This window comes from Podarcis tiliguerta (assembly GCF_965153285.1).
Source record: "Podarcis tiliguerta genome assembly, chromosome: 5".
Taxonomy (NCBI): Eukaryota; Metazoa; Chordata; class Lepidosauria; order Squamata; family Lacertidae; genus Podarcis; species Podarcis tiliguerta.
Window position 1 is genome coordinate 815,089 of NC_139538.1, and position 27,560 is coordinate 842,648.

The 27,560-nt window shown below is 49.4% G+C and overlaps 1 protein-coding gene across 1 annotated transcript in view; it reads right to left on the bottom strand.

Moving 5' to 3' along the window:
- Positions 1-26,838, bottom strand: part of LOC310679134 (MAM and LDL-receptor class A domain-containing protein 1-like) — a gene marked incomplete at its 3' end in the record, with an annotated part of 44,296 nt that extends 17,458 nt beyond the window's left edge. Inside the window, exons 1-13 of the mRNA XM_083443921.1 lie at positions 26,723-26,838; positions 23,277-23,465; positions 21,278-21,333; positions 20,365-20,514; positions 18,123-18,385; positions 16,401-16,482; positions 7,391-7,435; positions 4,700-4,750; positions 4,097-4,246; positions 2,593-2,852; positions 2,408-2,492; positions 1,406-1,465; positions 46-117 (exon numbers count right to left, since the gene is read on the bottom strand). Coding sequence (XP_083300047.1) covers positions 46-117; positions 1,406-1,465; positions 2,408-2,492; positions 2,593-2,852; positions 4,097-4,246; positions 4,700-4,750; positions 7,391-7,435; positions 16,401-16,482; positions 18,123-18,385; positions 20,365-20,514; positions 21,278-21,333; positions 23,277-23,344 — 1,342 coding nt within the window. The 5' untranslated portion in view covers positions 23,345-23,465; positions 26,723-26,838. The remainder of the gene's footprint in view (positions 1-45; positions 118-1,405; positions 1,466-2,407; positions 2,493-2,592; positions 2,853-4,096; positions 4,247-4,699; positions 4,751-7,390; positions 7,436-16,400; positions 16,483-18,122; positions 18,386-20,364; positions 20,515-21,277; positions 21,334-23,276; positions 23,466-26,722) is intronic.
- Between the last annotated feature and the right edge of the window lie 722 nt (positions 26,839-27,560).

The following is a 27,560-nucleotide window of genomic DNA, read 5'->3' on the forward strand; positions in this document are numbered from 1 at the left end:
CCAAAATGCCAGCGACACTGGGCATCTCGACTCATGAAAACTTACGTGTGGTAGGAGGGGCTGGTCTGATTGTGGTGCTGGCGGAGGAGCTGCGATGTGAGGTTGGTGCCGATGTTTCTGCAATAAAGAGAGCTGGAACTAATCGCTTCATCTTAGCTTGCGTCCCATGCTTTCTGGGGCAGGAGGTGTGTGGACCGAAAGCAGCCAGACATAAAGAATGCTTTTGTACACAGAAAGCAGCTCAAGGTACTGAGACTGGAATTCAGTGTTTTGGGTCCACTTTTGTTGCTCACCAGTCCCCTGTGAATTTTTTGCCAATCTAATATCCAGATGGAAACTCAGAAAAGGAAGCAGAAAACTGAAATGTCAGCAACATTCTTGACCCTGGAGAACTGACTTGTGGTTGGAGGCGCTGAGCTGATCATGGTGGCAGTTTTTGCTATGATGGGAAAGGGAATGGGTTCTCTAAGCTTACATGCAATGCTATCTGGTGGCAGCAGAAAGTCTAAAGACAAAAATCAGTCACAAATAAATGAATTGTTAAGACCAGCTAACAGTGCTGACGCTCCAGAGCAAGACCTGTTGAAATGCAGAGCGCTGGAGCAGAAGAATTCAGTGCGGAAGACCAGCTCCAATTTACTTCCGATGCTCAACAGTCCCCCAATTGCATTCCTCATAACTTGAATCCATGTGAATCCATCTACTATTCAGAGGAAATCTCAAAAATGAAGCAGCAAACTGAAATGGCAGCAAGAATCTCACAGCAAATTCATTGGGATGCTGATTCAAGAATACTCACGTGTCGTAGGAGGGGCTGATCTGATCGTGGTGCTGCTGGTGGTGGAGCTGCGAAGTGAGGTTGTTGTTGATGTTTCTGCAGTGATGAGAAATGAATAGATTCTTTAAGCTTCCATCTGGGGGCAGAAGGTTTACAGACCAAAAGCAGCCAGACATAAAGAATGCTTTTGTATACACAAACTAGCTCAAGGTACTAGATTCAGGTAGGTAGCTGTGTTGGTCTGACTCAGTCAAATATATATATTTATAAATTGTCCAGTAGCACCTTAGAAACCAACTAAGTTTGTTTTTGGTATAAGCTTTTGTGTGCATGCACACTTCTTCAGATACCCTGAAACAGAAGTCGCCAGACCCTTATATATATAGTGGGAGGGTGGGGTGGGGTTTTAGGAGATGGGTAATTGACTCAATGGGTATGGTCAACCTATTGATGACTGTTAATGACTGCAATTAGTCCTACAGGAAAAAGCAAGGGATAGTATGCAGATGATTAGCTTATGTAATGAGACAGGAATCCAATATCTCTATTAAGACCAGGTCTCTCCATCACCCATCAATCACCCATCTCCCATCAATCACCCATCTCCATAACCCTCTTTATTCTCACCTGTGGTCAGCGTGGCTGGTCTGCTGGTGGTGGCCGGGGTGGGTGTTGCTGCTGTATGTCCTACAATGAGAAATTGCATTTGTTCCTTAAGAATAAATCTCAGGTTAGTCTGGGGTTCAGGGGAGAATGTCCTTACTAAAAGTGCCCAAAGAGAGACACACATTGCACATAGGCAGACACAAAACACTGAGTTTCCAAATGTGTAGGGGCTCAGGACCCTCTGGGAGCAGCCCGTGACCAAAGCCTGGCGGGTCTTTCATCATCTGGGGACCTTGAAGGGACCAAGGAGGAGATGGGGAGGGCAGCAACTTGGGGAGATAGACCAGGGTGGGCTCTGGTGAAATGACATCAGCAGCAGCATTTATTATGATCTGTATTTTTTATTGCCAGCATAGCCTCCTAAGCAGTTGACAAATATAAAAAATCTGCTCCAGAAACATTAAAAAGGTAAAGGACCCCTAACAGTTAAGTCCAGTCGCAGATGACTCTGGGGTTGCGGCACTCATCTCGCTCTATAGGTCGAGGGAGCCAGTGTTTGTCCACAGACAGTTTTATCCGGTTCATGTGGCCATCATGACTAAGCCGCTTCTGGCGAACCAGAGCAGCGCACGGAAACGCTGTTTGCCTTCCCGCCGGAGCGGTACCTATTTATCTACTTGCACTTTGACATGCTTTCGAACTGCTAGGTTGGCAGGAGAAGGGACCGAGTAACGGGAGCTCACCCTGTTGCAGGGATTCGAACCTCCGACCTTCTGATCGGCAAGCCCAAGAGGCTCTGTGGTTTAGATCACAGCGCCACCCGCCTCCCCTCTATAAACATTAAACACCCCAAATTTAAAAGCCAAGTTTGTTTCTCTCTCACACACACACAAATACTGCAGGGTTGTTAAAAACAAAAAAAAACCTTCAGCGAAACTGAATGTTCCTTTGATGCTCTCCTCCCTCCCATACAGAAGCAGCCCCACTGAGAAGCTTTGGTTGTGGGGTGGGGTGGGATCTTACCTGGACAATACCCCTCTTCCATGGAGATGTCATCCACAGCCACATCACTGCGGAAGTCTTCCCCTCGACTGCCTTCCAGGACTATCTAGGAAGAAAAGGAATCTCTGGTCAGTTTCATGGCCAGCCAAGGCTCAGGTGTTGCTGGCCACACCTGCAGATGCCTCACCTGTGAGGGTTTCTGTTACCTGCATTTCTTCCCTGGGAGCCACGCTGACTTCCCCTCTGTGCCAGTGGTTGCCTTTGTTCCCAGTTCGGGTCCAGATCAGCCGAGGTGACGCACCTTTAAACACCACATAAACTCGCAGAGCCATTGCTTGTGCCGCGCCATACATGTGGTACCAGAAGGAGAAACAGTGAGGGCGGCGGGAAGCACAGGTGGGGCTGGCCAGGTGGGTTGCGTCTCCTGGGCTGACAGCATTTCCTTGCAGGTAAATGAAATAGCCCCCTGAAAAAGAGAGCCACGCCTGAAATGGACAGATCCCAATATTGTCTGGTCACCGGAGAGCTGGTGACTGCAATGCCACCTCTGGGCAAATTTTGGTCAAGAATGGCTGGCTCATGGTTTTAAAAGACCTTTGGGCCACTGGCAGGAATGATGCTCTAGTCATAGAATCATAGAATCATAGAATCATAGAATCATAGAATCATAGAATCATAGAATCATAGAATCATAGAATCATAGAATCATAGAATCATAGAATCATAGAATCATAGAATCCTAGAGCTGGAAGAGACCACAAGGGCCATCGAGTCCAACCCCCTGCCAAGCAGGAAACACCATCAGAGCACTCCTGACATAGTCTAGGGGTGGCACACTCCCAAGAGACTGTGATCTACTTGCAGAATTAAAAACTGCCAGTGATGGGTTCAGGGCAAAGTTGTTGAGGAGCTTTTTTTTAGGGAGAAGTAAAGCCCCGTTTTTAGGGTGCCGGGCAAAGTTTTTGTTATGTACTAAGCAGGTAGGATCCTAGAATGCAAAACTGATTGGCCTGCATGAGCAGCCCAATCAGGTTCCAGGGGGGAACTGGCAGAATCAGCCAGTCAGATTTACACTCATTATGTAAATAATGCATATAAAAGCCTGAGGTTTGGGGGGAAATGCAACCACTGTTTTACAAGCCCCGTTTGGGGGGGATTTTGGGGGAGAAAGAGGAACAGCCACTCACCAGCAGATTGCTGGGGAAACAAGCAGCCTCACTGAATAAACTCCACCTTCCGTTCTGCAGATCGTGAAACAATGGCGGGCAGGGCAAGATTCTATTTTGCAAAGGCTAAGGAAAGGGACCCAGCGATCGACCGCAATCTACCAAAACCTCCCAGGGATCTACCAGTAGATCATGATCAACCTGTTGGACATTCCTGCTTTAGTGCATCAGGGAATTGCACCCTCATCTGGCAGTTTGCCGTCACTGTATGTTGAAGAAGGTGCCCAGATTCCAGGGCTGCCGCTGCTGCAAACTAAGAAGTCTAAGTAGTAATAATAATAATATTGATACTCTGCCCATCTGCCTCCGTTGTCCCAGCCTCTCTGGGTGGCTTCCAACATAGTAATAACAACACAGCAAACTTCAAGCATCGAAAACGTTCTGCCTCCAGCTGTCTTTGAGGGCCTCTCCCATTTCTTTGAGAGTGTCAGGAGACAGTGGCCCTCCGGAAGGCTTCCTGCAGTGGTCATGGTCTGCCCCTCACCTCTTGAAGTGTGGTCATAGGGCGGCCCAGTGCCCGCTGAGGAGGTGGGGCCTTTGTGCCGCTTCCAGTCAAATGCGTCTGAGGGCAGCTGTCTCCAGGAGCAGAAGTCCACGTCAAAGGAGCAGGAGAAATCGCAGTGAACCCAGGGATCTGGCAAGAAAGAGAAGGGTCGTGTGCATCCATGGAAGGCCCAGTCTCATGGGACTGGGGAAGGGTGGCATTGCTGGGTTTATGTGGTCCTCTTCCTGCAGCTAGATGGTCACTTCTGTTCCACTGGATGCTGGTGGGTTCCCTGATGGAAACTCTGGAGGGAAGCCCACTTCATTCTGCGCACCTGCCCCCTTCTCTCTCCCCTCCAGCTGAGGGTTCCTTGTCCCCCTCCCTGTGACCCCAGGCTGCATGGACCCAGCTGGGAGGAGGTAGCTGCTCCCTGTTCTAGCCCGCCAGGCAGGGAAGATTGCCATCTTCTAAGGGACCAGGTGGTCCATCCCTGAGGAAGACAAGTAGGGAAGATGTGGGGTTTCTACCAGGGCAGAGCGCTGCTTCCCTCTTAATGCTCCCCGCCATGGGCTCAGTCTCTAGGTTCCCATCGTGTCCGCATACCTGGTGCAGGAGTTGGCATGGTTGTCCACAGTGGGGTGGTGAAGAGAGGAGCTGAAGAATGAAGGACAGGGTCAACTTAGGGTTGTGTCTTTGAGCTCACCAGTCACCCGCCTTCCTACTGATTAATTGATCGCTTCAATTGGTGCATTTCCAAAACCTCAACTGATGTGTGATACTGAATGGCCGTCGCTCAGTGGCAGAGCGCTGAGTGCAGTAGATCTCAGCATCAGTTCCCAGCATCTCTCAGCATCTGACTGACCGGACCCAAAGGGTGCTCATCAATGGTTCCTCTTCATCCTGGAGAAGAGTGACTAGTGGGGTGCCACAGGGTTCTGTCTTGGGCCCGGTCTTATTCAACATCTTTATCAACGACTTGGATGATGGACTCAAGGGCATCCTGATCAAATTTGCAGATGACACCAAACTGGGAGGGGTGGCTAACACCCCAGAAGACAGGATCACACTTCAAAACGACCTTGACAGATTAGAGAACTGGGCCAAAACAAACAAGATGAATTTTAACAGGGAGAAATGTAAAGTATTGCACTTGGGCAAAAAAAATGAGAGGCACAAATACAAGATGGGTGACACCTGGCTTGAGAGCAGTACATGTGAAAAGGATCTAGGAGTCTTGGTTGACCACAAACTTAACATGAGCCAACAGTGTGACGCGGCAGCTAAAAAAGCCAATGCAATTCTGGGCTGCATCAATAGGAGTATAGCATCTAGATCAAGGGAAGTTATAGTGCCACTGTATTCTGCTCTGGTCAGACCTCACCTGGAGTACTGTGTCCAGTTCTGGGCACCACAGTTCAAGAAGGACACTGACAAACTAGAACGTGTACAGAGGAGGGCAACCAAAATGGTCAAAGGCCTGGAAACAATGCCTTATGAGGATCGGCTAAGGGAGCTGGGCATGTTTACCCTGGAGAAGAGGAGGTTAAGGGGGGATATGATAGCCATGTTCAAATATATAAAAGGATGTCACATAGAGGAGGGAGGAAGGTTGTTTTCTGCTGCTCCAGAGAAGCGGACACGGAGCAATGGATACAAACTACAAGAAAGAAGATTCCACCTAAACATTAGGAAGAACTTCCTGACAGTAAGAGCTGTTCGACAGTGGAATTTGCTGCCAAGGAGTGTGGTGGAGTCTCCTTCTTTGGAGGTCTTTAAGCAGAGGCTTGACAACCATATGTCAGGAGTGCTCTGATGGTGTTTCCTGCTTGGCAGGGGGTTGGACTCGATGACCCTTGTGGTCTCTTCCAACTCTATGATTCTATGATTCTATGATTCTATCTCCAGGTAGGGTTGGATGAGTCCCCTGCCTGCAATTCTGGAGAGCTGCTGTCAGTCAGTGCAGACAATAATGGGGTAGATGGACAAAGGGTCTGACTCAGTAGGATTCAGGGGGAAACTGGGATGCCATCTTCCAAGTCACATGACCCACGTGAGATCACACTCCCGGAAAGTGCTTTTCTAAAGGCACGGTGCCCCAAAACATGTGTTTTGGGGTGCTGCATAAGACCACAGCTCCAGAAAAGTCCTTTGGGGGGGCAAGAATGCAGCCCCAAATCACACGAGAGCACAGCACCCCAAATGGCCGCCGTGCTCTGCCATGAAAACATGGGATGTCCCCAACTGGGACAGATGAGGGGTATGTGGGCACCAGGTGACAAGCTTGCTACCTGCTGTAGGTCTCTTAACTTATTGTTAATGGAAAGGCCACAGCAACGTAACAGGAGGAATCTCACTGAACAGAAGGATCTGACAAACTGGGAAGCAAGCAAAAGGCCCCTGTTGTTGCATTGTTCTCTTAACTCATGGGTAGGCAACCTAAGGCACGGGGACCGGATGCGGCCCAATCGCCTTCTCAATCCGGCCCGCGGACGGTCTGGGAATCAGCGTGTTATTACATGAGTAGAGTGTGTGCTTTTATTTAAAATGCATCTCTGGTTTATTTGTGGGGCATAGGAATCTGTTCATTTCCTCCCCTTCAAAATATAGTCCAGCCCCCCACAGGGTCTGAGGGACAGTGGAGCGGCCCCCTGCTGGAAAAGTTTGCTGACCCCTGATCTAAGTTTTAACTTTCTGTAAAGGTTTTTTTTTTAAGTAGTTCCTATGGGTAAAGACATGGGTAGGCAAACTAAGGCCCGGGGGCCAGATCTGGCCCAATCGCCTTCTCAATCTGGCCTGCAGACGGTCCAGGAATCAGCGTGTTTTTATATGAGTAGAATGTGTCCTTTTATTTAAAATGCATCTCTGGGTTATTTGTGGGGCAAAGGAATTCGTTCATTCCCCCCCCCATATAGTCCGGCCCCCCACAAGCTCTGAGGGACAGTGGACAGGACAGGCCACCCTGCTGAAAAAGTTTGCTGACCCCTGTCTTAACTCATCCCCTGTTGTACTAGCACCCAGTTCCTCGGTCTCTGGCACTCCAGATCTTTGTTTCATTTCCGTTGTTTTGTCCGGGTTTCTTCAACCCTCCCTTCATCCCATCCTCCAAGCAGGTTAGGTTCAAAGTGAAGCATGGTGGTCACAGGACCATCGAATCAGCTTCATAGCTGAGTAGATATTCCAACCCAGGTCTTGGCCATTAGCTGGTTAATCTAGGATTCCAGCCTGTTCCCTCTGACCGTCTTTGAATTAATAATTGTGCACGTTCCCCCCCCCAAAAAATTTTTTTGGGCTCACTTGTTTCTGGGATTGTTGTAGGAGGAGTCGTTGAACTGGAGACATCTGCAGGAATAAAGAAAATTATGAATGTACTGAGAGTTGAAGAAACTAACCAGGTCAAGATGATTTGCCAGTTATTAGGTCCATCCTCTTATTTCGCAGAGTCCCAGGCTATGACCCAGTAGTTACAAACTGATTTATTGAATGATTTTATGTTACAAAAAACAATACAGCCGTACTACCACTAAATATAATTAATAAATAAAATTTACATACATTGATATTTAGTTTGTTATTTGCTATTTACCGTCTTATTTCCTCCCAAACATTGCATACAACAACACACATATGTGCAGACACCCACACACCCACACCCACACCCACACCCACACACAAAATGATAATAATGAAAGTAAATATTTTTTCCCCTTTTATCTTCCAAAATCTTTTCTTCAACTTTGACTTCCTGTCAAGTCCCTTTGCATATATTTTATCTTGCATTTGAATGTACACAAAGCAATAAACCTTTCTATATAATTTTTCTAATACCTTCTGAAAACATAATAAATCCTTAATTGTTGTCCACCTCCTTTTAGTACCTTTATCACTCAAATGCTAGCACGGAGTCAAAACTATTATTGTATTTTTGAACATATCTTCTATAACCATCCCATTTTTCCACAAATTTTTGCTTTGAGTTTCCTAGTCAGTTGAGCCGTCTCCACCAATTCCTGTAATTCGATTTGCCAATCTGTTATTTTTGGAGCCTCGTGATCTTTCCATCCCTTGGCCACAAGTATACGAGCCGCTGCGTTTGCATACAAGAATACCTCTCTTAGATTTCTGGGGATCTCTTTATCTAAAATACTTAATAGAAATGCCTCCGGTTTTTTAGTAAAAGTTATCCCCATCATCTTTTTTAATTCATCGTATATTCCCCCCCCAAAAAAAATCTTAATCTTGTAATTTAAGCAGTTACAAACTGACTTAAGGCCCATGTGAAAATTGTTCAAAAGAGATGTGGGTATTTGGGTATCTTGTTGCAAAGTCACAGGTGAGCTGAGGTGGCAGATTTTGGAGAATTCTCTTGGAAATGGAAATGCCAGCGGAAATTTCTGCGCTTTGCATGATCACCCAAGGTCAGGAACAAAAATCACCCAAGTGGATACAAGTAGTATTTGCTATGGTTGTTTTTTCAGTTGGCAGACATTATGCAAATAATCACATGATTTTCCATGTTGCTTCTGATATTCCCATTCCCTTGAAATGTAAACAATGTAATCAATAACATAAATCATGCGATTGATTACATAAATAATTACATATGTGTCAGGGGTTCAGGAGCAGAGGCACAGGATAAGGAGGAAATGGAGAGTGAAGGGGAGGAGTCCGAAGGAAATGTCAGCGATGACAGCGATCCGAGGTCTCTGAGTCTTTCCAGTGAATCGGACGATTCACAGAAAGGAGCTCCCATGGTCAGGGCAAGGGGAGTGCCCAGGGGAACACCTCGGGAAGAAGGGGGCAGAGGGGACTCAGAGAGTAGCAGTTGGAAATCAGGACCAGCGTCCCCCCCAGAGTGCAGTAGGGGGGAGGAGTCCCAGGCATCGGGATCAGGTGGCGCGCTGCCAGTGGGAGAACATGAGGCAGGATTGACCACACCTCCGTCGGGGAGTGAGGAAACGGTCATCAGGAAGGTTAAACGCGCGCGCGCGCCAAGTTCAAATGTACAGGAGGGAGGCACAGTTGGCAGCCCGGGAAGAGAGCCAGGTCCTAAAGCCCGCCGAAGAGAGCGGGAGGAGTCAGGGGGGTCATCGTCAGCCTCAGAAGAATCCAGGGAGACAGGGGCCCCGGAGGGCAGCAGGACCCAGAGGAGAAAGAAGAGGTGGAGTAAAGCTAGAGTCTTAAACTGGTGCACAGGGGGCGGAGACTCAGCTGGAGCTTCGCCGGTCTAAAGCCTAGACGTAGAGCTGGAGCGCTGCGGCGGGAAATGGAAACTGTACTTCAATAAAGACTTTTGTACATAAATACCAGCCAGCGTTGGTCCTCTGTGAGCTGGGACCAGGAGCCAGCCCTGACAGTAAGCTCCATCCCACGAAAGATTTTCCACCAAGAACCCCGCAACGTGAGTCTACGTAGCGAGGGGAGAGAAGTGGTGCTTTGCGAGCTCACAAGAATCAGACAAGATGACTACAGAACAGGAATGGACAGACCTGCGAAATGCTGTGGTTCAACTCAACGCAGAGGTGCGTGCCTCCAAAAAAAGGGAAGAGGAAATGGATACAGTCTGCAAGGATCTCCAAGCCAGGTTGGACATGCTTTCTAGACAAGGGCAACCGGGACCCAAACCAGAGGGCATAGGGCTGGGGAAAAGGGGAGGCAGCCTGGTATCCCATTTCGACGGGAGTTTACCACAGTACCCTAATTTCCGAGCAGACTTGCTCTTTGCGCTGAATCTGCTGGAAAAGGACTTTAGAGATGAAAGAGAAAAAGTGGGGTTTATCCTATCCCATTTGCATGGGGAAGCCAAAGCGTGGCTGAGAAATTTATGGAGAGATAATGATCCGGCGCTCCAAGATGCGGATGCGTTCATTAAAGCAATGGATTCATGTTTTTTATCAAAGATAGACATCGATATTGCCAGAAGAGACATACATGGTCTCAAACAAGGCAGAGCCAGTGTAAGGCAGTATCATGCCCGCTTTTTTGCATTAGTCCACGCGCTGGGGTGGGAGAAGAATTCTGCTCCAGTCAGAGACCTTTTCTGGGAAGGATTGAATGCAAATGTGAAAGATGAGATTGCAAGGGGAGAGAGACCTAAGACCACTCAACAAGTGGTTCAAAGAGCGCTGGAAATCGGGGTGCGTTTGGAAGAACGTCCATGGAACAGAGACGAAGGGCGTTGGGGACGTACACCAGCGAAAGCACCTCCCCTTTTTCCCAAAGATGCAGCGTGTGCGCAATCCACACCCCCCCAAGGAGGGGGGGAAGAACCGATGGAGATTGGAGGTGCCAGGGCTCAGTCAGCTACCAGAGCCTTACCACCGGGAGCAGCCAAAACGAAGCTTCCTAGAGGGAACAGGAAGTGCTACATCTGTGACAGTGCTCAGCACATGGCGAAAGAGTGTCCCCAGAGGCTCCATAAGCACACTGCAGCCTCTGCTACAGTATCAAACACAGCTTACCAGGGAGAACCACTGCAGGGAAACGGCAGAGTCTGGCTGGAGGAAGAAGCACTGGGGTCCAGCCAGACAAGTCAGTGAAGCAATCCCCAGAGATTTTGCAGCCCACAGACCCCCTCCCACCCAAACCAGTGGTGCAGCTTACAGCGTTGCTTCAACTGCCCAATGGACTCACTATGGAAGTGCCAATTACCATTGACTCTGGGAGTAACGCGGACTTTATAGGACTGGATTTCATTCAAAAGCACAAAGTAGCACTACTGCCGGCCACGCTGCCTTTGCAGGTGGTCACGGTGGATGGCAGGGAATTGCTGGGGGGGCAAGTGGTGCACCAAACGCCTCCCATGGTGATGCAAATTGGCAATCACCGAGAAGTCATCAGCTTCAATGTCACCCACCTGTCAGACACGCCTGTAGTATTGGGCATGAGTTGGCTGCACAGACACAGTCCAGCGCTGGCGTGGTACCAGCGCCAACTGACCTTCGGCTCCTCCTACTGTGCGGAAAACTGCATTCTGCCTGACCAGGAAGGGGGAGACGATGACCCGCAGCTACAATTAGGAACGCTGCAAGCAGTGCCACGCAAGTATGCAGCGTTTTTGGAGGTTTTCTGCGAGAAAGAAGCGGACAAGCTGCCTCCCCACCGGCCCTATGACTGCAAGATTGACCTCCTGCCGGGGGCGACGCTGCCAACAGGGAAACTGTATTCCATGTCTGAAGACGAGATGCAGGAACTCAGGGAGTTCATAGACCTCAACTTGAAGCGCGGTTTCATCCGGGAGTCGAAGGCAGTGGGGGGCAGTCCTGTATTCTTTGTGAAGAAGAAGGACACGCCCCCAAAAAGACTTGTGGTAGACTTCAGAATTTTAAATTCCAGAACCAAGCCCACGGCCTTTCCCATGCCCAAAATAGACGACCTGCTGGCAACGGTGAGGAAAGGACGCGTTTTCACAAAGTTGGATCTGCGAGGGGCATACAACTTGATCCGCATACGGGAGGGCGACGAGTGGAAGACTGCCATGTTCACGCCCCTGGGCACCTATGAATACAGAGTTATGCCCTTTGGATTACAAAATGGCTCTCACTGTTTTCAAGCCTTCATGCATCACGTACTGGCGGGTCTCCTCTACAAGAAATGCGTCTGCTTCCTGGACGACATCCTGATATTCTCAGAATCGGAGGAGACCCACGAGGGAGACGTCAAGGAAGTTCTGCAGCGACTGCAGGAGCATAGGCTGTACGCCAAGCTGGAGAAGTGCCAGTTCGACAGGAAGGAGGTAGATTTCCTGGGCTACAAGTTGTCGGACAAGGGGCTAGCCATGGACAGCGCCAAGGTTCGAGCAGTGTTGGACTGGAAGAGCCCGCGCAACCGGAAGGAGGTCCAGCGGTTTGTGGGTTTACCAACTTTTACCGCAAGTTCATCAAGGGGTTCGCGATGCAGACAGCGGCCATTACAGACACGCTCAGCTCCAAGAAGAAGAAATTCATCTGGACGGAGCAAGCGGAGCAGTCCTTTCAGAACCTCAAGCGTCTCTTCTCCTCCGAAGAGCAGCTACTGCACGTGAATCCCAGCAGACCGATGAGGGTTGAAACGGACGCCTCGGACAGAGCCGTGGGAGCTGTACTGTTGCAGCAGGACCCGCAGGGGAACTGGAGACCGTGCGCCTTCTACTCTCGAAAGCTCAGCAAGTCAGAGCAAAACTACACCATCTGGGACAGGGAGTTGCTGGCCATTCATGCAGCATTCAAGGCGTGGCGGCACTTCCTCATCGGAGCCAAACACACAGTGCAGGTTCGCACGGACCATAAGAACCTGGAGTACTGGCGCACGGCAAGGTTCCTGAACCAGCGGCACATACGGTGGGCGGAGTTCTTTGCAGATTTCGACTTCCGGATAGAGTACATCCCAGGCGACAACAACATCATGGCAGATGCACTGTCCAGGAAGCTGCAATACCTTGAAGAGGCGGCACCAGCAGCGGCCAAGCACATTTTTGCACCGGAAGCGTGGGCGTGCGCTTCAGCAACCGTGGACCTGGAAGCTGTACGTCGAGCGCTGCAGGAAGACCCCTTTGCACAAGCCAAGATGGAGGAGGTGCACAAGGGCACGGCGAAGGACGATGAGTTCCAGATACGCGACGGATTGCTCATCCGCAGAGGGGCCCTCTACGTACCGGGAGACGACCTCCGCGCGAAAGTACTGCAGCAGTTGCACGACGCACCCACCGCTGGGCACTTTGGCAAGGAGAAGACGGCAGAATTAGTTGCCAGAGATTTTTGGTGGCCCAAGATGAGGGTGGAAGTCGCGGAGTACGTCGCGAGGTGCGACACCTGCCAAAGGGCCAAGTCAGTGCACAAACCTCCGGCGGGGCTGCTTGAACCGCTGCAAACCCCGAGTGCACCGTGGGAGAGGGTGGCCCTGGACTTTGTCACGGATTTACCCAGCTCGAGGGGCAAGACGGCAGTGCTAGTGGTGGTGGTCATGTTCACCAAAATGGCCCACTTCATTCCGTGCGCGAAGGTGGCCACGGCGGAACAGACCGCCAAACTGTTCATAGACCACGTCTTCCGGGTGCACGGTCTGCCACGGTCTATCTTGTCCGACAGGGGGCGGCAGTTCATCTCGAACTTCTGGCAGAAGCTGATGGGTTTCCTAAACGTCAAGATCAACCTAGCGTCGGCGAGACACCCGCAGACCAACGGACAAGCGGAGCGAGTCAACGCCATCATGCAGCAGTACCTGAGATGCTATGCAAATCAGCAGCCGGCAACATGGGTGGACTACCTGCCGCTCGCTGAGTTCGCCTACAACAACACGAAGCACGTGTCCACGGGCGTGACACCGTTCTTCGCCAACAACGGGAGGCATCCCAGAACCTTCCCGGGATTAGAGAGACTGGGGGAGGGGGAGCCACAGGCAGCGGAAGTCTTAGCGTCAGAATTGCAGGAGGTTCATGAACAGCTTCGGAGGCAGTTAGAATTAGCAAAGCACGCATACAAACTGCAGGCTGACAAGCACAGAAGGGTTGGGGAGGACATACAGGTGGGAGACTGGGTTTGGTTAGCAGCCCAGGCAGTGCCGACCAGATCGTTAGCGAAGAAGAAGCTCGGACATAAACAGCTAGGACCTTACCAAGTCGAGGCACAGATCAATCCAGTGGCCTTCCGGTTGACACTTCCGGAGGGGTCCAGAATGCACCCAGTGTTCCATAGGTCGGTGCTCACGCCCTACAAAGCACCTCACAGATTTCAGGAGCAGGGCACGGCACCAGACCAGTATAGGGAGACGCCCACAAGGAGGGGGTCGCCACGAGGGGAACCCATCAACGAGGTCACAGAGATTTTAGACTCGAGATGGGGGGAAGAGGGAGTAGAATATTTCCTCGCCAAAGAAGGTACCCCGGCCAGCGCCAACAGTTGGGTGCCGGACTATGCCTTGGACGAGCCTCTTCTCAAGGAAGAGTTTCATGCCTTGTTCCCGCACAGACCCATGCCAGCCGAGTATTTCGACGACTGGCTTTTCACACCCACGCTTTCAGCCAGCACGTTCCAGGGGTTCACCTCGGACGACGAACTGGCACTGGACACACGCTCCCCGGAGGGATCGCCCTCAGGGTCTGCCTCGGGCCAATCTTTGTGGTGGGACGATCGACCAGAGGAGCGGTGGAGCAGGAGGTGGATGGGGGGTCCCTGGCAGGCAACGGCCCCAGAGGTGAACGGGGGAGAGATGGACATGGACGTGCTGGGGGAGGACCTTGGGTTCGAGCACGGCGGCACAGAGATGAAAGCAGAGGAAATCGAGGTCGGCGAGAGCACGGAGGACGAGCTGGACTTATCCGGTTGGATGCACGCCAAGGGGGACGAACTGTATCCGCCAGCCACCCCCACAACGACGGAGCACCCGGCACCCGCGCCTGAAGGAGGGGAGGGGGGAAGGGGGGGCTTCGAGGGGGGGATGGATGTCAGGGGTTCAGGAGCAGAGGCACAGGATAAGGAGGAAATGGAGAGTGAAGGGGAGGAGTCCGAAGGAGATGTCAGCGATGACAGCGATCCGAGGTCTCTGAGTCTTTCCAGTGAATCGGACGATTCACAGAAAGGAGCTCCCATGGTCAGGGCAAGGGGAGTGCCCAGGGGAACACCTCGGGAAGAAGGGGGCAGAGGGGACTCAGAGAGTAGCAGTTGGAAATCCGGGCCCACGTCCCCCCCAGAGTGCAGTAGGGGGGAGGAGTCCCAGGCATCGGGATCAGGTGGCGCGCTGCCAGTGGGAGAACATGAGGCAGGATTGACCACACCTCCGTCGGGGAGTGAGGAAACGGTCATCAGGAAGGTTAAACGCGCGCGCGCGCCAAGTTCAAATGTACAGGAGGGAGGCACAGTTGGCAGCCCGGGAAGAGAGCCAGGTCCTAAAGCCTGCCGAAGAGAGCGGGAGGAGTCAGGGGGGTCATCGTCAGCCTCAGAAGAATCCAGGGAGACAGGGGCCCCGGAGGGCAGCAGGACCCAGAGGAGAAAGAAGAGGTGGAGTAAAGCTAGAGTCTTAAACTGGTGCACAGGGGGCGGAGACTCAGCTGGAGCTTCGCCGGTCTAAAGCCTAGACGTAGAGCTGGAGCGCTGCGGCGGGAAATGGAAACTGTACTTCAATAAAGACTTTTGTACATAAATACCAGCCAGCGTTGGTCCTCTGTGAGCTGGGACCAGGAGCCAGCCCTGACAATATGTTTCTACCATAGCGGAGAGTGACAGGAACAAGCTAAACTGTGGCGGAATAGAAACAGTGACCATCACAATAAACCCAGAATGGGATGGAATTTGCTGCCTTCTTACATCCCTAGTTGAGATAGACTTCAGTTTCCTCAAATACCTTTACAAATACATTTGGAATGCAGTGGTACCTTGGTTCTCAAACACTGAAAACCTGGAGGTAAGTGTTCCGGTTTTCCAGCGTCTTTCGGAATCCAAACGTCTGATGTGGCTGTCGGCTATTGTTTCCGGGGCGCCTGCACTAATCAGAAGCTGCGTCCTGGTTTTTGAACATTTTGGAAGCCAAACGGACTTCCGGAACGGATTAAGTTTGGCGTTTTTGTTTTTGCTATTTATTTTGCATTTTTGTTTTGCATTTTTGCACAAATTGTTTTTGTGACTGTGTGGAACCCAGTTCAGCTACTGATTGATTGAGTGACTGCAGAAATGGATAAAAGCCCCCCGTCCAAACAATGCAGTGCAAGTAAGAAAAAAATAATAATTTTAATTTTTATCATCTACAATACTGTCTTATTTATTTTATAGTACAGTACATTGACTTTATTTTAGGGATCAATAGTCTCATTAGATAGTAAAATTCATGTTTAATTGCTGTTTTAGGGGTTGTTTTTAAAAAATCTTCATCCGTTTTGCATTCCTTTCTATGGGAAAGCAGTGTGCCTTGGTTTTGGAACACTTTGGTTTTGGAACTGACTTCCGGAACGGATTAAGTCTGAGAACCAAGGTATCACTGTACCGAGCTTTAACTTCCACTAAATTTAAGTGCTGGTGGTGCCAAAGGGCTGGTTACTCATTTCCTCCAACTCCCCCTTCATCCTGCTACAGTTGATCCTCAAAGGTGTAGACGGAGGAACCCTGCGTTCTCCTGAAAGGGATTTATTTTTCATGAGCACCTGGGGTAACTTCCAGGAATGTCCTGATACAATCAGGGCACTTTGATCTCCTGCTCCTGTTTTGCAAAAACAGGGCCCTGGCCTTTCTGTGGGCATCACAAGCCCCCCGCTGAGCACCAACTCCTTGCTGTGAGGCAAACGTCACAAAAGTATTCCTGTTCCAGTTAGGATTGAAACCCGGAGGGAAAGCTTGCTTACCGCAAGGCCCACTCCTGACAGCCACGTTGTCCAGCGCTGTGTCGCCGTCTTCTGTCAACCCTCGGATCGCCACAAAGGCCACCTAGTGAAGGAGAGTTAAAGCAACTCAGCCCAGTCCCCAGTCAGACAAAGCAGCCTTGCCCAGAGAGTCTGAAGAAATGAACCTATGCGGCCAATTCTCGTAGTAAAGGTAAAGGTAAAGGGACCCCTGACCATTAGGTCCAGTCGTGACCGACTCTGAGGTTGCAGCGCTCATCTCGCTTTACTGGCCGAGGGAGCTGGCATACAGCTTCCGGGTCATGTGGCCAGCATGACTAAGCCGCCTCTGGCGAACCAGAGCAGCACACGGAAATGCTGTTTACCTTCCCACTGGAGCGGTACCTATTTATCTACTTGCACTTTTGACGTGCTTTCGAACTGCTAGGTTGGCAGAAGCTGGGACTGAGCAACGGGAGCTGACCCTGTCAGGGGGATTCAAACCACTGACCTTCTGATCATCAAGTCCTAGGCTCTGTGGTTTAACCCACAGCGCCACCCGCGTCCCAGTTCTCGTAGTAGACCAGTATAAAGTAAGCAGCACATAAGCGGCACACAGAACGCTATCAAACCATTCTACGTTCTAAATCTTATATTAATAATCCAAAAATTGAGAGAGAGCTTCATGGGCAAAAAGGTGACAAACGGCGGCACCCTGTCTAACTCTTGTGCATAACATCACCGACACTTCGTTTGATCAAACTCACCTTTGTTGATATCTACAGGAGACTGGCTAAAGGAACTTTAAAGACTGAATCTTCTTTTTGGACACAATTTGAATGAGTTTTCTGTTTGTGGCTTCTGTAGTAGATCTTGTACATAGCTCTCTCAGTTTTTGGATTATTAATATAAGATTTAGAATGCAGAATGGTTTGATAGCGTTCTGTGTGCCGCTTACGTGCTGCTTACTTTTTATTTCCTGATTTTTATTTTGTTTGGGGGATTACTGTTCTTGCAACTTTGTACCTGATTTTTCTAGCAGTGTGTAAATTGATGTTTTGCAGAATGTGGGAACTCTCTGGGATTTATATTATTTGCTGTTTATCTAGGATACATTGAAAACTTACACTCTTGTGAGCAACACATCATATGGGGACTTCCAGCGAGGCAAAATGGCGGGTGTCACAGCAGCGAGCAGCTCCTGAAGCCAGCCAGAGCCAACTGCGCTACCAGCCTGGCTCTGGGCTGCTGAGACTGCCACTGCCACATTTCCCGGGGACAGATTTGCAAATCTGGGGACATTCCGGGGACAGAATTTGTCCGGGGACAGATTTGCCAATTTGGGGACTGTCCGCGGAAACTGGGGATGTCCGGTAACCCTAAATTAATGTACCGTATTTTTCGCTCTTTAAGACGCACCAGACCACAAGACACACCTAGTTTTTGGAGGAGGAAAACAAGAAGAAAAAAAAATCTGAATCTCAGAAGCCAGAACAGCAAGAGGGATCGCTGTGCAGTGAAAGCAGCAATCCTTCTTGCTGTTCTGGCTTCTGGGATAGCTGCGCAGCCTGCATTCGCTCCATAAGACGCACACACATTTCCCCTTACTTTTGAGGAGGGAAAAAGTGAGTCTTATAGAGCAAAAAATATGGTAGTTGATGAACATGCAAGCACCATTCTGCTTTCTTCCTACTCTTCACGCTCCCCAGTCATGTCTACAGCACAGAGTGCTTTCATATGCCTTACCTTGATGTCTCTCTCTCTCAAGAAAAGCACGGATATGGACCCATGCAGCCAGTCTGTGCTCTGAGCCCCCTTTTGATGCCACAACATGAATTCGTCCTCATCGGTCAAGATGAAAACTTTCAGCTCATTTGAATCCTCTGAGCCGGACATGTGATACCAGAAATCGATGCATATTTCCCCGGAGACCACAAGCTCCTGGCTCTCGAGGGTGGTGGTGTCAAAGGGAAGGAGGTTGCTGGCTTCTTGGTAGATGAAATAGTCCTCTGGAACGAGAAGTGAAAGACACAGAAAGGTTGTAAACTCTCCTTTGGGGCCTCTGCTTGGAAGCAGAGAGCAAGCGCTTTAGGATGGAATGCAAGAGCTACAGGCAGAGGGGTCCTGACAACAGGAATAATAATAATAATAATAATAATAATAATAATAATAATAATAATAATAATAATATATTTATACCCCGCCCATCTGGCTGGGCTTCCCCAGCCACTCTGGGCAGCTTCCAACAGAATATTAAAATACAGTAATGCATCAAACATGAAAAACTACCCTAAACAGGGCTGCCTTCAGATGTCTTCTAAAAGTCCGGTAGTTGTCTATCTCTTTGACATCTGGTGGGAGGGTGTTCCACAGGGAGGGCGCCACCACCGAGAAGGCCCTCTGCCTGGTTCCCTGTAACTTGGCTTCTCGTAGTGAGGGAACTGCCATAAGGCCCTCGGCGCTGGACCTCAGTGTCCGGGTAGAACGATGGGGGTGGAGATGCTCCTTCAGGTATACTGGACCAAGGCTGCTTAGGGCTTTAAAGGTCAGCACCAACACTTTGAATTGTGCTTGGAAATGTACTGGAAGCCAATCTAGGTCTTTCAAGTGGTGTTATGTGGTCTCTGCAGCTGCCCCCAGTCACCAGTCTAGCTGCTGCATTCTGGATTAGTTGTAGTTTCTGGGTCACCTTCAAAGGTAGCCCCACGTAGAGAGCATGGCAGTAGTCCAAGCAAGAGATAACTAGAGCATGCACCTCTCTGGCCAGACAGTCCGCAGGCAGGGAGGGTCTCATCCTGCGTACCAGGTGAGCTGGGAGACAGCTGCCCTGGACACAGAAGCCTTGCCGGCAAAACTTACCCTTTCCCAAACTCCATTCAGGAGACTCTGGGAGGGGCTGCTGCCAGCTGAGCACCCACACAACACAGCTGGTGGCCTGGCAACATGTGCAAATGGCTTTCTGTTGAGTCTGTCAGCTGTTGAGTCCTGAGCACCCACACAACACAGAGGTGATATTTGGAGTTTTTGTTTTTGCTATTTTTTTATTTTAAAAATTGCATTTTTGTTTGTGTGGCTTTCAAAATTTTTTTTTACTGTGACTTGTTCTTTGTTTTATGGGACTGACTTGCGACTGCGGCTTGTGACTTCGTTTTTGTGACTGTGTGGAACCCAGTTCAACTAGTGGTTGATTGTGTGACTGCAGAAATAGATAAAAGCTCCCTCATCCAAACAATGACTATCATCAGCGCACGTAAGAAAAAATAATAATTTTAATTTTTATCATCTACAATACCGTCTTATTCGTTTTATAGTACAGTACATTGATTATTGCCTTCATTTTATGGATCAATGGTCTTGCTAGAGAGTAAAATTCATGTTAAATTGTTGTTTTAGGGGTTGTTTTTAAGAGTCTGAAACAGATTAAATCATTTTGCATTACTTTCTATGGGAAAGCACACCTTGGTTTAAGGACACTTTGGTTTAAGAATGGACTTCTGGAACGGATTAAGTTCTTAAACCAAGGTACCACTGTATAGGAAGTAGAGGCCTCACAACTTATTGTTCAAACTTATTTCCACGACTGGCAGGTGTCCCCCATCTTACATTTGTGCAACTGCATTCTTCCTAAGTGCAGAAACTTACATGAGCCTCTATTGAAATTCATCGTGTTATCTTGCGCCCAGTTCTCCAGTCTGTTTGGGTCATCTTGAATCCCAATTCTGTCTTCTGTGGCATTATCTACCCCTGCCAGTTTGGTGTCATCTGCAGATTGGATGAGCACCTCCTTCCTTCCTTCCTTCCTTCCTTCCTTCCTTCCTTCCTTCCTTCCTCCCTCCCTCCCTCCCTCCCTTCCTTCCTTCCTTCCTTCCTCCCTCCCTCCCTCCCTTCCTTCCTCCAGGTCATCTGCCCATATATTCTCCCTCCCTCCCTCCCCCATCCCCCCCCTTTGGTGGATCTTTGGCTGCGTTGCCACAAAACCAACACCTACCTCCATCAGGACAATCCCCCTCTGGGCCTGTTCCGAGGGTCGGCGTTCCACCTCTACTCCGGATCCAGCTTCCAAGGCTACTGCTGCAGGACTCTTTCCAGTCGCAAAAGGGATTGAGGTTGTCATTGAAGTTGCAGCTGGCTAGGATGTCTGGAACACAGAAGCAGGGTCGTCTTTACCTGGGGGTGCAAGGGGTGCAGGGCACCCGGGGGCCAAATTCTGGGGGGCGCCACTGCTGAAGCCGCCTAAGCTCTTAACTATCTACCTATTATGAGATAATAAATAATTTTGATCAAGCCAGAAAAACAAAACACGTATATACCTAGGTATTACTGAAATGTATACCTACTGTTTCACTAAAGGACTTTCGACTTTGTGCGCACATTTACCAAAGACGCGCCACGCCAGTGGCGGCGCTTGTCATTCACGACGGCGGTGCTTGTCAGACTCAACGGTGCTGTGCACGCGAAATTAACTCTTACATCAAAATATTATGTTCGTATTGTATTGAGCTGCTACGTGGCAGCGCGGTGAGTCAGCGGCACCTTTGACACGACTGATGTTTCTCCTAAGCAGGTGCCTAAACAATACTTATAAGTTTAAGTGTGATGGTGTTGCATACCTAAGTATAAGTGTATTGTAAAGAAATGAGCAAACAAAAAAGTTTATTTCTTTTCCCTCCCTTCTTTCGTAAACAAGGCGTCAGCATGGTGTCTGACATAAGCATAATAAAAGTTAACTCGGGGGCTAAACTACATTTGGGGGTGCTGGCTGGATCTTTGCACCCCTGTTGGGTGCATATGCTAAAGAGAGCCGTGCACAGAAGCATTGTGAGGCGTGGGGCTCCATGGGCCGCTGGGCAGGAGCGACGGGAGCCGTTACACAAAGGAGAGGTGCCAAGAGAGGTGCCTACCTGTGTCATAAGCCCAGGCATCCCTAGTAAGGGTTGGAACTCTGTCTTCTGCCCTGCTAGGAGAGATGTAAGCAGACTAGGTCAGGTGTAGGCAGACTTGCAGGAATCGCTTTGCTTTTTTAATTAGAACCCAGAGATCTAACAACCAGAGTCAGGTATAAATGACACACTCAGAGAATGAAGAAAGCTTCAGGCTAGGAATGTGGGCTTGTTTTGACTACCAGGACAGAAAGCAACTCACAGTATCTCCACTCAAAGCCCCGACAGTTCTTCATTTCAGCTATATACCACATTTTTCGCTCTATAAGACGCACCTAGTTTTTGGAGGAGGAAAACAAGAAAAAAATATTCTGAATCCCAGAAGCCAGAACATCAAGAGGGATAGCCTCTTGCTGTTCTGGCTTCTGGGATAGCCACGTGAAGCCTCTCCCAGGCAGCGGGATGAAGGCCCCCCCTGCCCAGAAGAGGCTGCGCGTGGCTACACTGCCCTCTGTCCCTTCGCCCACCTCCCACAAAAGCCGGCCAAGAGCTGTGCGCTCTTTAAAGGGAGCATGGCTCTTTCGGGCTTTTCTACAAGGTGGGAGAAGGACAGCCCGTCAGTGATGAAGTCTCCCCACTGCCCTGCGGAGGCTTTGCACGGCCAAGCCAGAAACTAGAACAGTGATCTCTCGCGCTGTTCTGTCTTCTGGGATAGCTGCGCAGCCTGCATTCGCTCCATAAGACGCATACACATTCCCCCTTACTTTTTAGGAGGGAAAAGGTGCGACTTATAGAGCGAAAAATACGGTAATTTCGGGCAGGAGGAATTTTGGATTGAAGGAGGGGAGTGTAAACGTGGCACTTTGATACCAGGGGCTTTGAATGGATGTATGGACAACCCCCCCCCCCAAGGAATGCCTGCCTGGGCTCTCCCTCTGTCTTTGCTACATTTCTCCAATCTTAAAACAGCTGCAGAAAATCTTCTTTCTTTTCTCCATCATCAGGTCTAGGCAAATCCCACTCGTGGCATTGGAGGAAAACCATGTGCAGCTGGCCCCGGACTGAAGCTGTTAATGGTGACAGTGCTTAAAAACAATAGGGGAGGGAAGGGGGGGGTGGAGGGAAGCAGCTCCCTCCCCCAACCTCATGCCTTAGCAGAGAAAAATTGTTTGGGGAGGGGGCAATTTGTGGCAAAGAAACTGTAAGCATGGGAAGGGTAAATCACTGCCCCTCTCCCCTTCCTCTACTTTAAAGCCCCTCCCCTGCAAAAGAGCTTTTTTTTACTGCTTTTTTACAAAAAGGTGTAAACAACTATTTATATTTATACCCCACCTTATGTGACTGTGCAGTTTGCCTCCAAGGATTTAACGAGGGGTTGTTCATACCACTCTGTCACACCTTATGACATCATACGTTTGTCTTCAAGATGCCGCAAGAGACCATGTTAAATGTGAGGAGAGCTGAATCTCTTTCACGGTGGGGACCGTTAGCCATCAATACTTGCTCTCTGAAACTGTATGCAGACTGCTAACTAGTGGAATGCAAAGTGTACATTGCCAGCTATCTGTATAAAAGCATCTGTGGTTATTTATTTATTAACAATATTGACATAGCCATCCAACTTGATCGACTCCAAGGAAGGATACAATGCACAACAGAAGCAGAACATGCAATGCCATAAAAAAGAGAGAAAGAAACACAACTCTTTTGTGCCCAGGAGTCTAAAGCTGCCTATTCAAGCAAGAAGAGGCAGCAGGGTTTGACATAATGGGCAACTTGGCTGTTGACTCGGCGGAAGGGATGGAGATGCCCTCTTTCCAAAGCACATCCAGGGTCCGCCTTGGACTTCAGCACTGGCTTCTCTTCTTCCCCCAGAGAAGTGGGGAGAAGAGGAAGATTTGCACACCAGCCCTCGCTGGAATAGGATAATTCCCGCTCCTTGACATGGACAGTGGATAAATGCATTTTATGTTTGGCAGGGGGATAGTGAACTCAGGACGTAGGAGACAGAATAACTTACCCTTTGATATCCACCACCAAGAGGCAGAGGAGAAACCCGATAATCTGGAGAGGCCGCAGGGTTCCCATGATGCATTGGATGAACAAAAAAACTCTTTCTGGTGCCCTCAACAAAATCTTAATCCATCGCCTTTGCAAGCCAGGAGCAGAGTGAGAACGTCACCTGTCACAGCAACAGTATCAGAGTCACCTGTCCGTAAGAGGAGCTGGGCTGAGCGGAGGTGGCCTTAAAAACCCGTCTGGGCAGGTGTGAGCAAGCGGAAAAGGGAAAGGTGGCTGTCAGCTTTCACTCAGGAAGACCCCTTCTTTCTACCTACCCTCTCAGGACCAGGGTCCCAATGCAGTGCAACGTTTTAAGTTGGGCTTGGTGGCCAAATCTAGAAGGATGACTAAGAACCCAAAACCCCACTCCACCTGTGCAAATCTCCCAGGAAGCTACTGTTCCCACGGGATTTGCACCTGTTCGACCGAGTCTCATGAAAGTTCAAGTACATACAGATCCTTCAAGTCGTGGGTGTCGGAGAAGCACAACGTGGTAAATTACAGATTTATAGATTTTTTTTGACACACAGCCAAATCACACACACACACAAGCTCATTTACATGGGTTCCAACAGAGAGATTGGTCTTGTGGTCTGACCCTGCCATCAATGGCGTTGAAAGGCTCACTGTTTCCCCTGAACGGCAGCATCCCTCCAGACAGGATCTCAAAAGGGGGAGATGGTCTCTCTCAGGCCAACGTTGCCCAACTGGAGGCCCTCCAGTTGTATTGGACTACAACTTTGTTCAGCCCTGGGCAGCCAAAATATCTGGAGGGCAGCAGGTTGGGGAGAGGTGCCTCAGGCCAACGGCTAGCTGGGTCACAAGTTTTCAGAACATGCAAGTTGCCTCCAGGCAGAAATGAGCAGGACTCTCTTTGATCCAGAGCTGCTTTGCTAGCCCTAGGGATGTGGGCACACGGGGCTCCTCCTGTTTATTGATCATTCATCCTGAATTGCTTCCGGCGGTATATTTGCATGTCTTCCCGTCGGTCATTTAAAAGGGATGCGGGTGGCGCTATGGGTTAAACCACAGAGCCAAGGACTTGACGATCAGATGGTCGGAGGTTCGAATCCCCGTGAAGGGGTGAACTCCCGTTGCTCGGTCCCTGCTCCTGCCAACCTACCAGTTTGAAAGCACATCAAAGTGCAAGTAGATAAATAGGTACCGCTCTGGCAGGATGGTAAACGGCATTTCCATGCGCTGCTCTGGTTCGCCAGAAGCGGCTTAGTCATGCTGGCCACATGACCCGGAAGCTGTACGCCGGCTCCCTCAGCCAATAAAGCGAGATGAGCACCGCAACCCCAGAGTCGGCCACCACTGGACCTAATGGTCAGGGGTCCTTTTACCTTTACCGTCGGTCGTTTATTCACCTCATGAAATAAAAATAATGCCCGACTCGTAAGCTGGGTGGCTGCTGTTCCTCTTGGTTATGTAAGATGGAGAAAAGCATCTTCTTGTCCTCAGTTTTGTTGGAGATGTCTTCAAAATTTTCCAGTGGGACTACCTGTCAGATAAAGGAACAGGAGACGTGGGGGGAGTACGCTCTGTGCTCAGTGACTGTGCAGCCCTTTCCTGCAGCTCAGGTGCTTTTCCTTTCATCATGGTCCTGGGCAGGTGGGGGATGGAAGAGACAGATCAGCCTCGCTCGCCGCTGGGGCTCTGCCTCTTCACTTCCCAGAGTTTTCTCTTTTGAACTACGGCACATGGAAGCCTCTGCCAACCTGCTGCCCTCCAGGTATCCCCGGACCAAAACACCCGTCAGCCCTTGCCAGAACCCACAGGGACCGTCCTACGGCAAGGCTCACTTTGATTTTGTTTGCAATCTCTGCTCTCTCTCTTTAAAGTGTTTTTTAAATTAAATTCTATTCATAGAGCACAAATAACAAAACAGAACTTTATGAGAGAAACACATACAAACTGAACCGAACCAAGGCTGGCATGAGAAGTTACATGTTACATATAATAATAATAATAATAATAATAATAATTATTATTATTATTATACCCCAACCATCTGGCTGGGCTTCCCCAGCCACTCTGGGCAGCTTCCAACAAAATATTAAAATACAGTAATGCATCAAACATTAGAAGCTTCCCTAAACAGGGCTGCCTTCAGAAAAAATGATGACTCTAATGATCCAGATCTCTGCAATAGGATACAGACAGGTAAGAGGAAAGTACCATCATGAGAAATGAGAGAACAGCAGGTGTGGCCAACTCTGGGATGAATAACATCTGAATATGTCTGCAAATGTGACAGAAGGCTGGCAACACCAATTCCCACCATGTGGGAATCAGACAACCGCAGTGCTTGGAAATAGGCAGTCAGGTTGTGCATCCATAGCAGTGACCAGAGGAGGAGGAATGACCGCTGGAAGGAGCATAGAGAGAAGAAACGCCGTGGGGCATCTGCAGCAGCACAACCACACACCTTCATCTGCCCCAGATGCAACAAAACATGTCTATCCCATATCGTTCTCTGCAGTCACAGCAGCTGCTGCAACCTTAAAATAAAAATTAAAAAAATCCTTCCAGTAGCACCTTAGAGTCCGACTAAGTTTGTTATTGGTATGAGCTTCCGTGTGCATGCACACTTCTTCAGATACCATGTGCATGTCAGTGTGCATGCACACGAAAGCCAATAACCAATAACAATAACAAACTTAGTTGGTCTCTAAGGTGCTTAATCGTGTCCGACTCTCCATGACCCCCTGGACCAGAGCACGCCAGGCCCTCCTGTCTTCCACTGCCTCCCGCAGTTTGGTCAAACTCCTGCTGGTCGCTTTGAGAACACTTCCCACCATCTCATCCTCTGTCGTCCCCTTCTCCTTGTGCCCTCCATCTTTCCCAACATCAGGGTCTTTTCCAGGGAGTCTTCTCTTCTCATGAGGGGGCCAAAGTATTGGAGCCTCAGCTTCAGGATCTGTCCTTCCAGTGAGCACTCTGGACTGATTTCCTTCAGAATGGAGAGGTTTGATCTTCTTGCCGTCCATGGGACTCTCAAGAGTCTCCTCCAGCGCCAGAATTCAAAAGCATCCATTCTTCGGCGATCAGCCTTCTTTATGGTCCAGCTTTCACTTCCATACATCACTACTGGGAAAACCATAGCTTTTACTATACGGACCTTTATTGGCAAGGTGATGTCTCTACTTTTTAGGTGCTACTGGAAGGAATTTTGTTGTTGTTGTTGTTTCGACTATGGCAGACCAACACGGCTACCTACCTGTGACTAGAACCTTCAAACAGTTTGACCTCAGCCCCAAAAGCGCACTCCTCCATTTTCTCCCAAGACAGACAGATGCCAACAATCCCAAATTAATTGAGAGACTTGTGAAAGAGACAAATGTGACCTCTTTTTTTTATGCATTCAATAAAACCCCACCAAACTGAGACAAAAGATGTTACCTTTGCTATTCCTTTCAAAAACCGGGAGTACCAGGTCAGTTTTTCATGTCGTGCAATTTCCCATCTATTGCTCCACCACAATCTCTGCTGCTGAAAGCGCTCTTGAGACTGACAAGGTAGCGTCCAAAAAGGAATGGAAAGCAAGAGGCCAGTTCTGTGCTGCCACCTGCTGGCTCGAAAACAGCAGAACCTCCTCATTTGAACAACAACAGCAAAAAAGACCCCTAAAAGATTGAGACGACACAAGAAATGCGATGAGGACACTTGTACATCGGCAAGTGGAGCTGGAGAAGTTGCTTCCTCTTGGGTTTCGGTCTCAAGATCATGTCACCCTGAAGACACCACAGGGTTCCCAGGCTTTACAGATCATAGAATCATAGAATCATAGAGTTGGAAGAGACCACAAGGGCCATCGAGTCCAACCCCCTGCCAAGCAGGAAACACCATCAGAGCACTCCTGACATATGGTTGTCAAGCCTCTGCTTAAAGACCTCCAAAGAAGGAGACTCCACCACACTCCTTGGCAGCAAATTCCACTGTCGAACAGCTCTTACTGTCAGGAAGTTCTTCCTAATGTTTAGGTGGAATCTTCTTTCTTGTAGTTTGGATCCATTGCTCCGTGTCCGCTTCTCTGGAGCAGCAGAAAACAACCTTTCTCCCTCCTCTATGTGACATCCTTTTATATATTTGAACATGGCATGGAAAGGTTTGCCAACCCTGGAACACGATGTGGGTCCATCGCCTTAGGATGCCAGCAGCAGAATGAGAGCAGCACAGGGGACACACCGGATGGTAAGTGTAACACAGAAGAGCAGAGGCAGGCATGAACCTCTCCCCC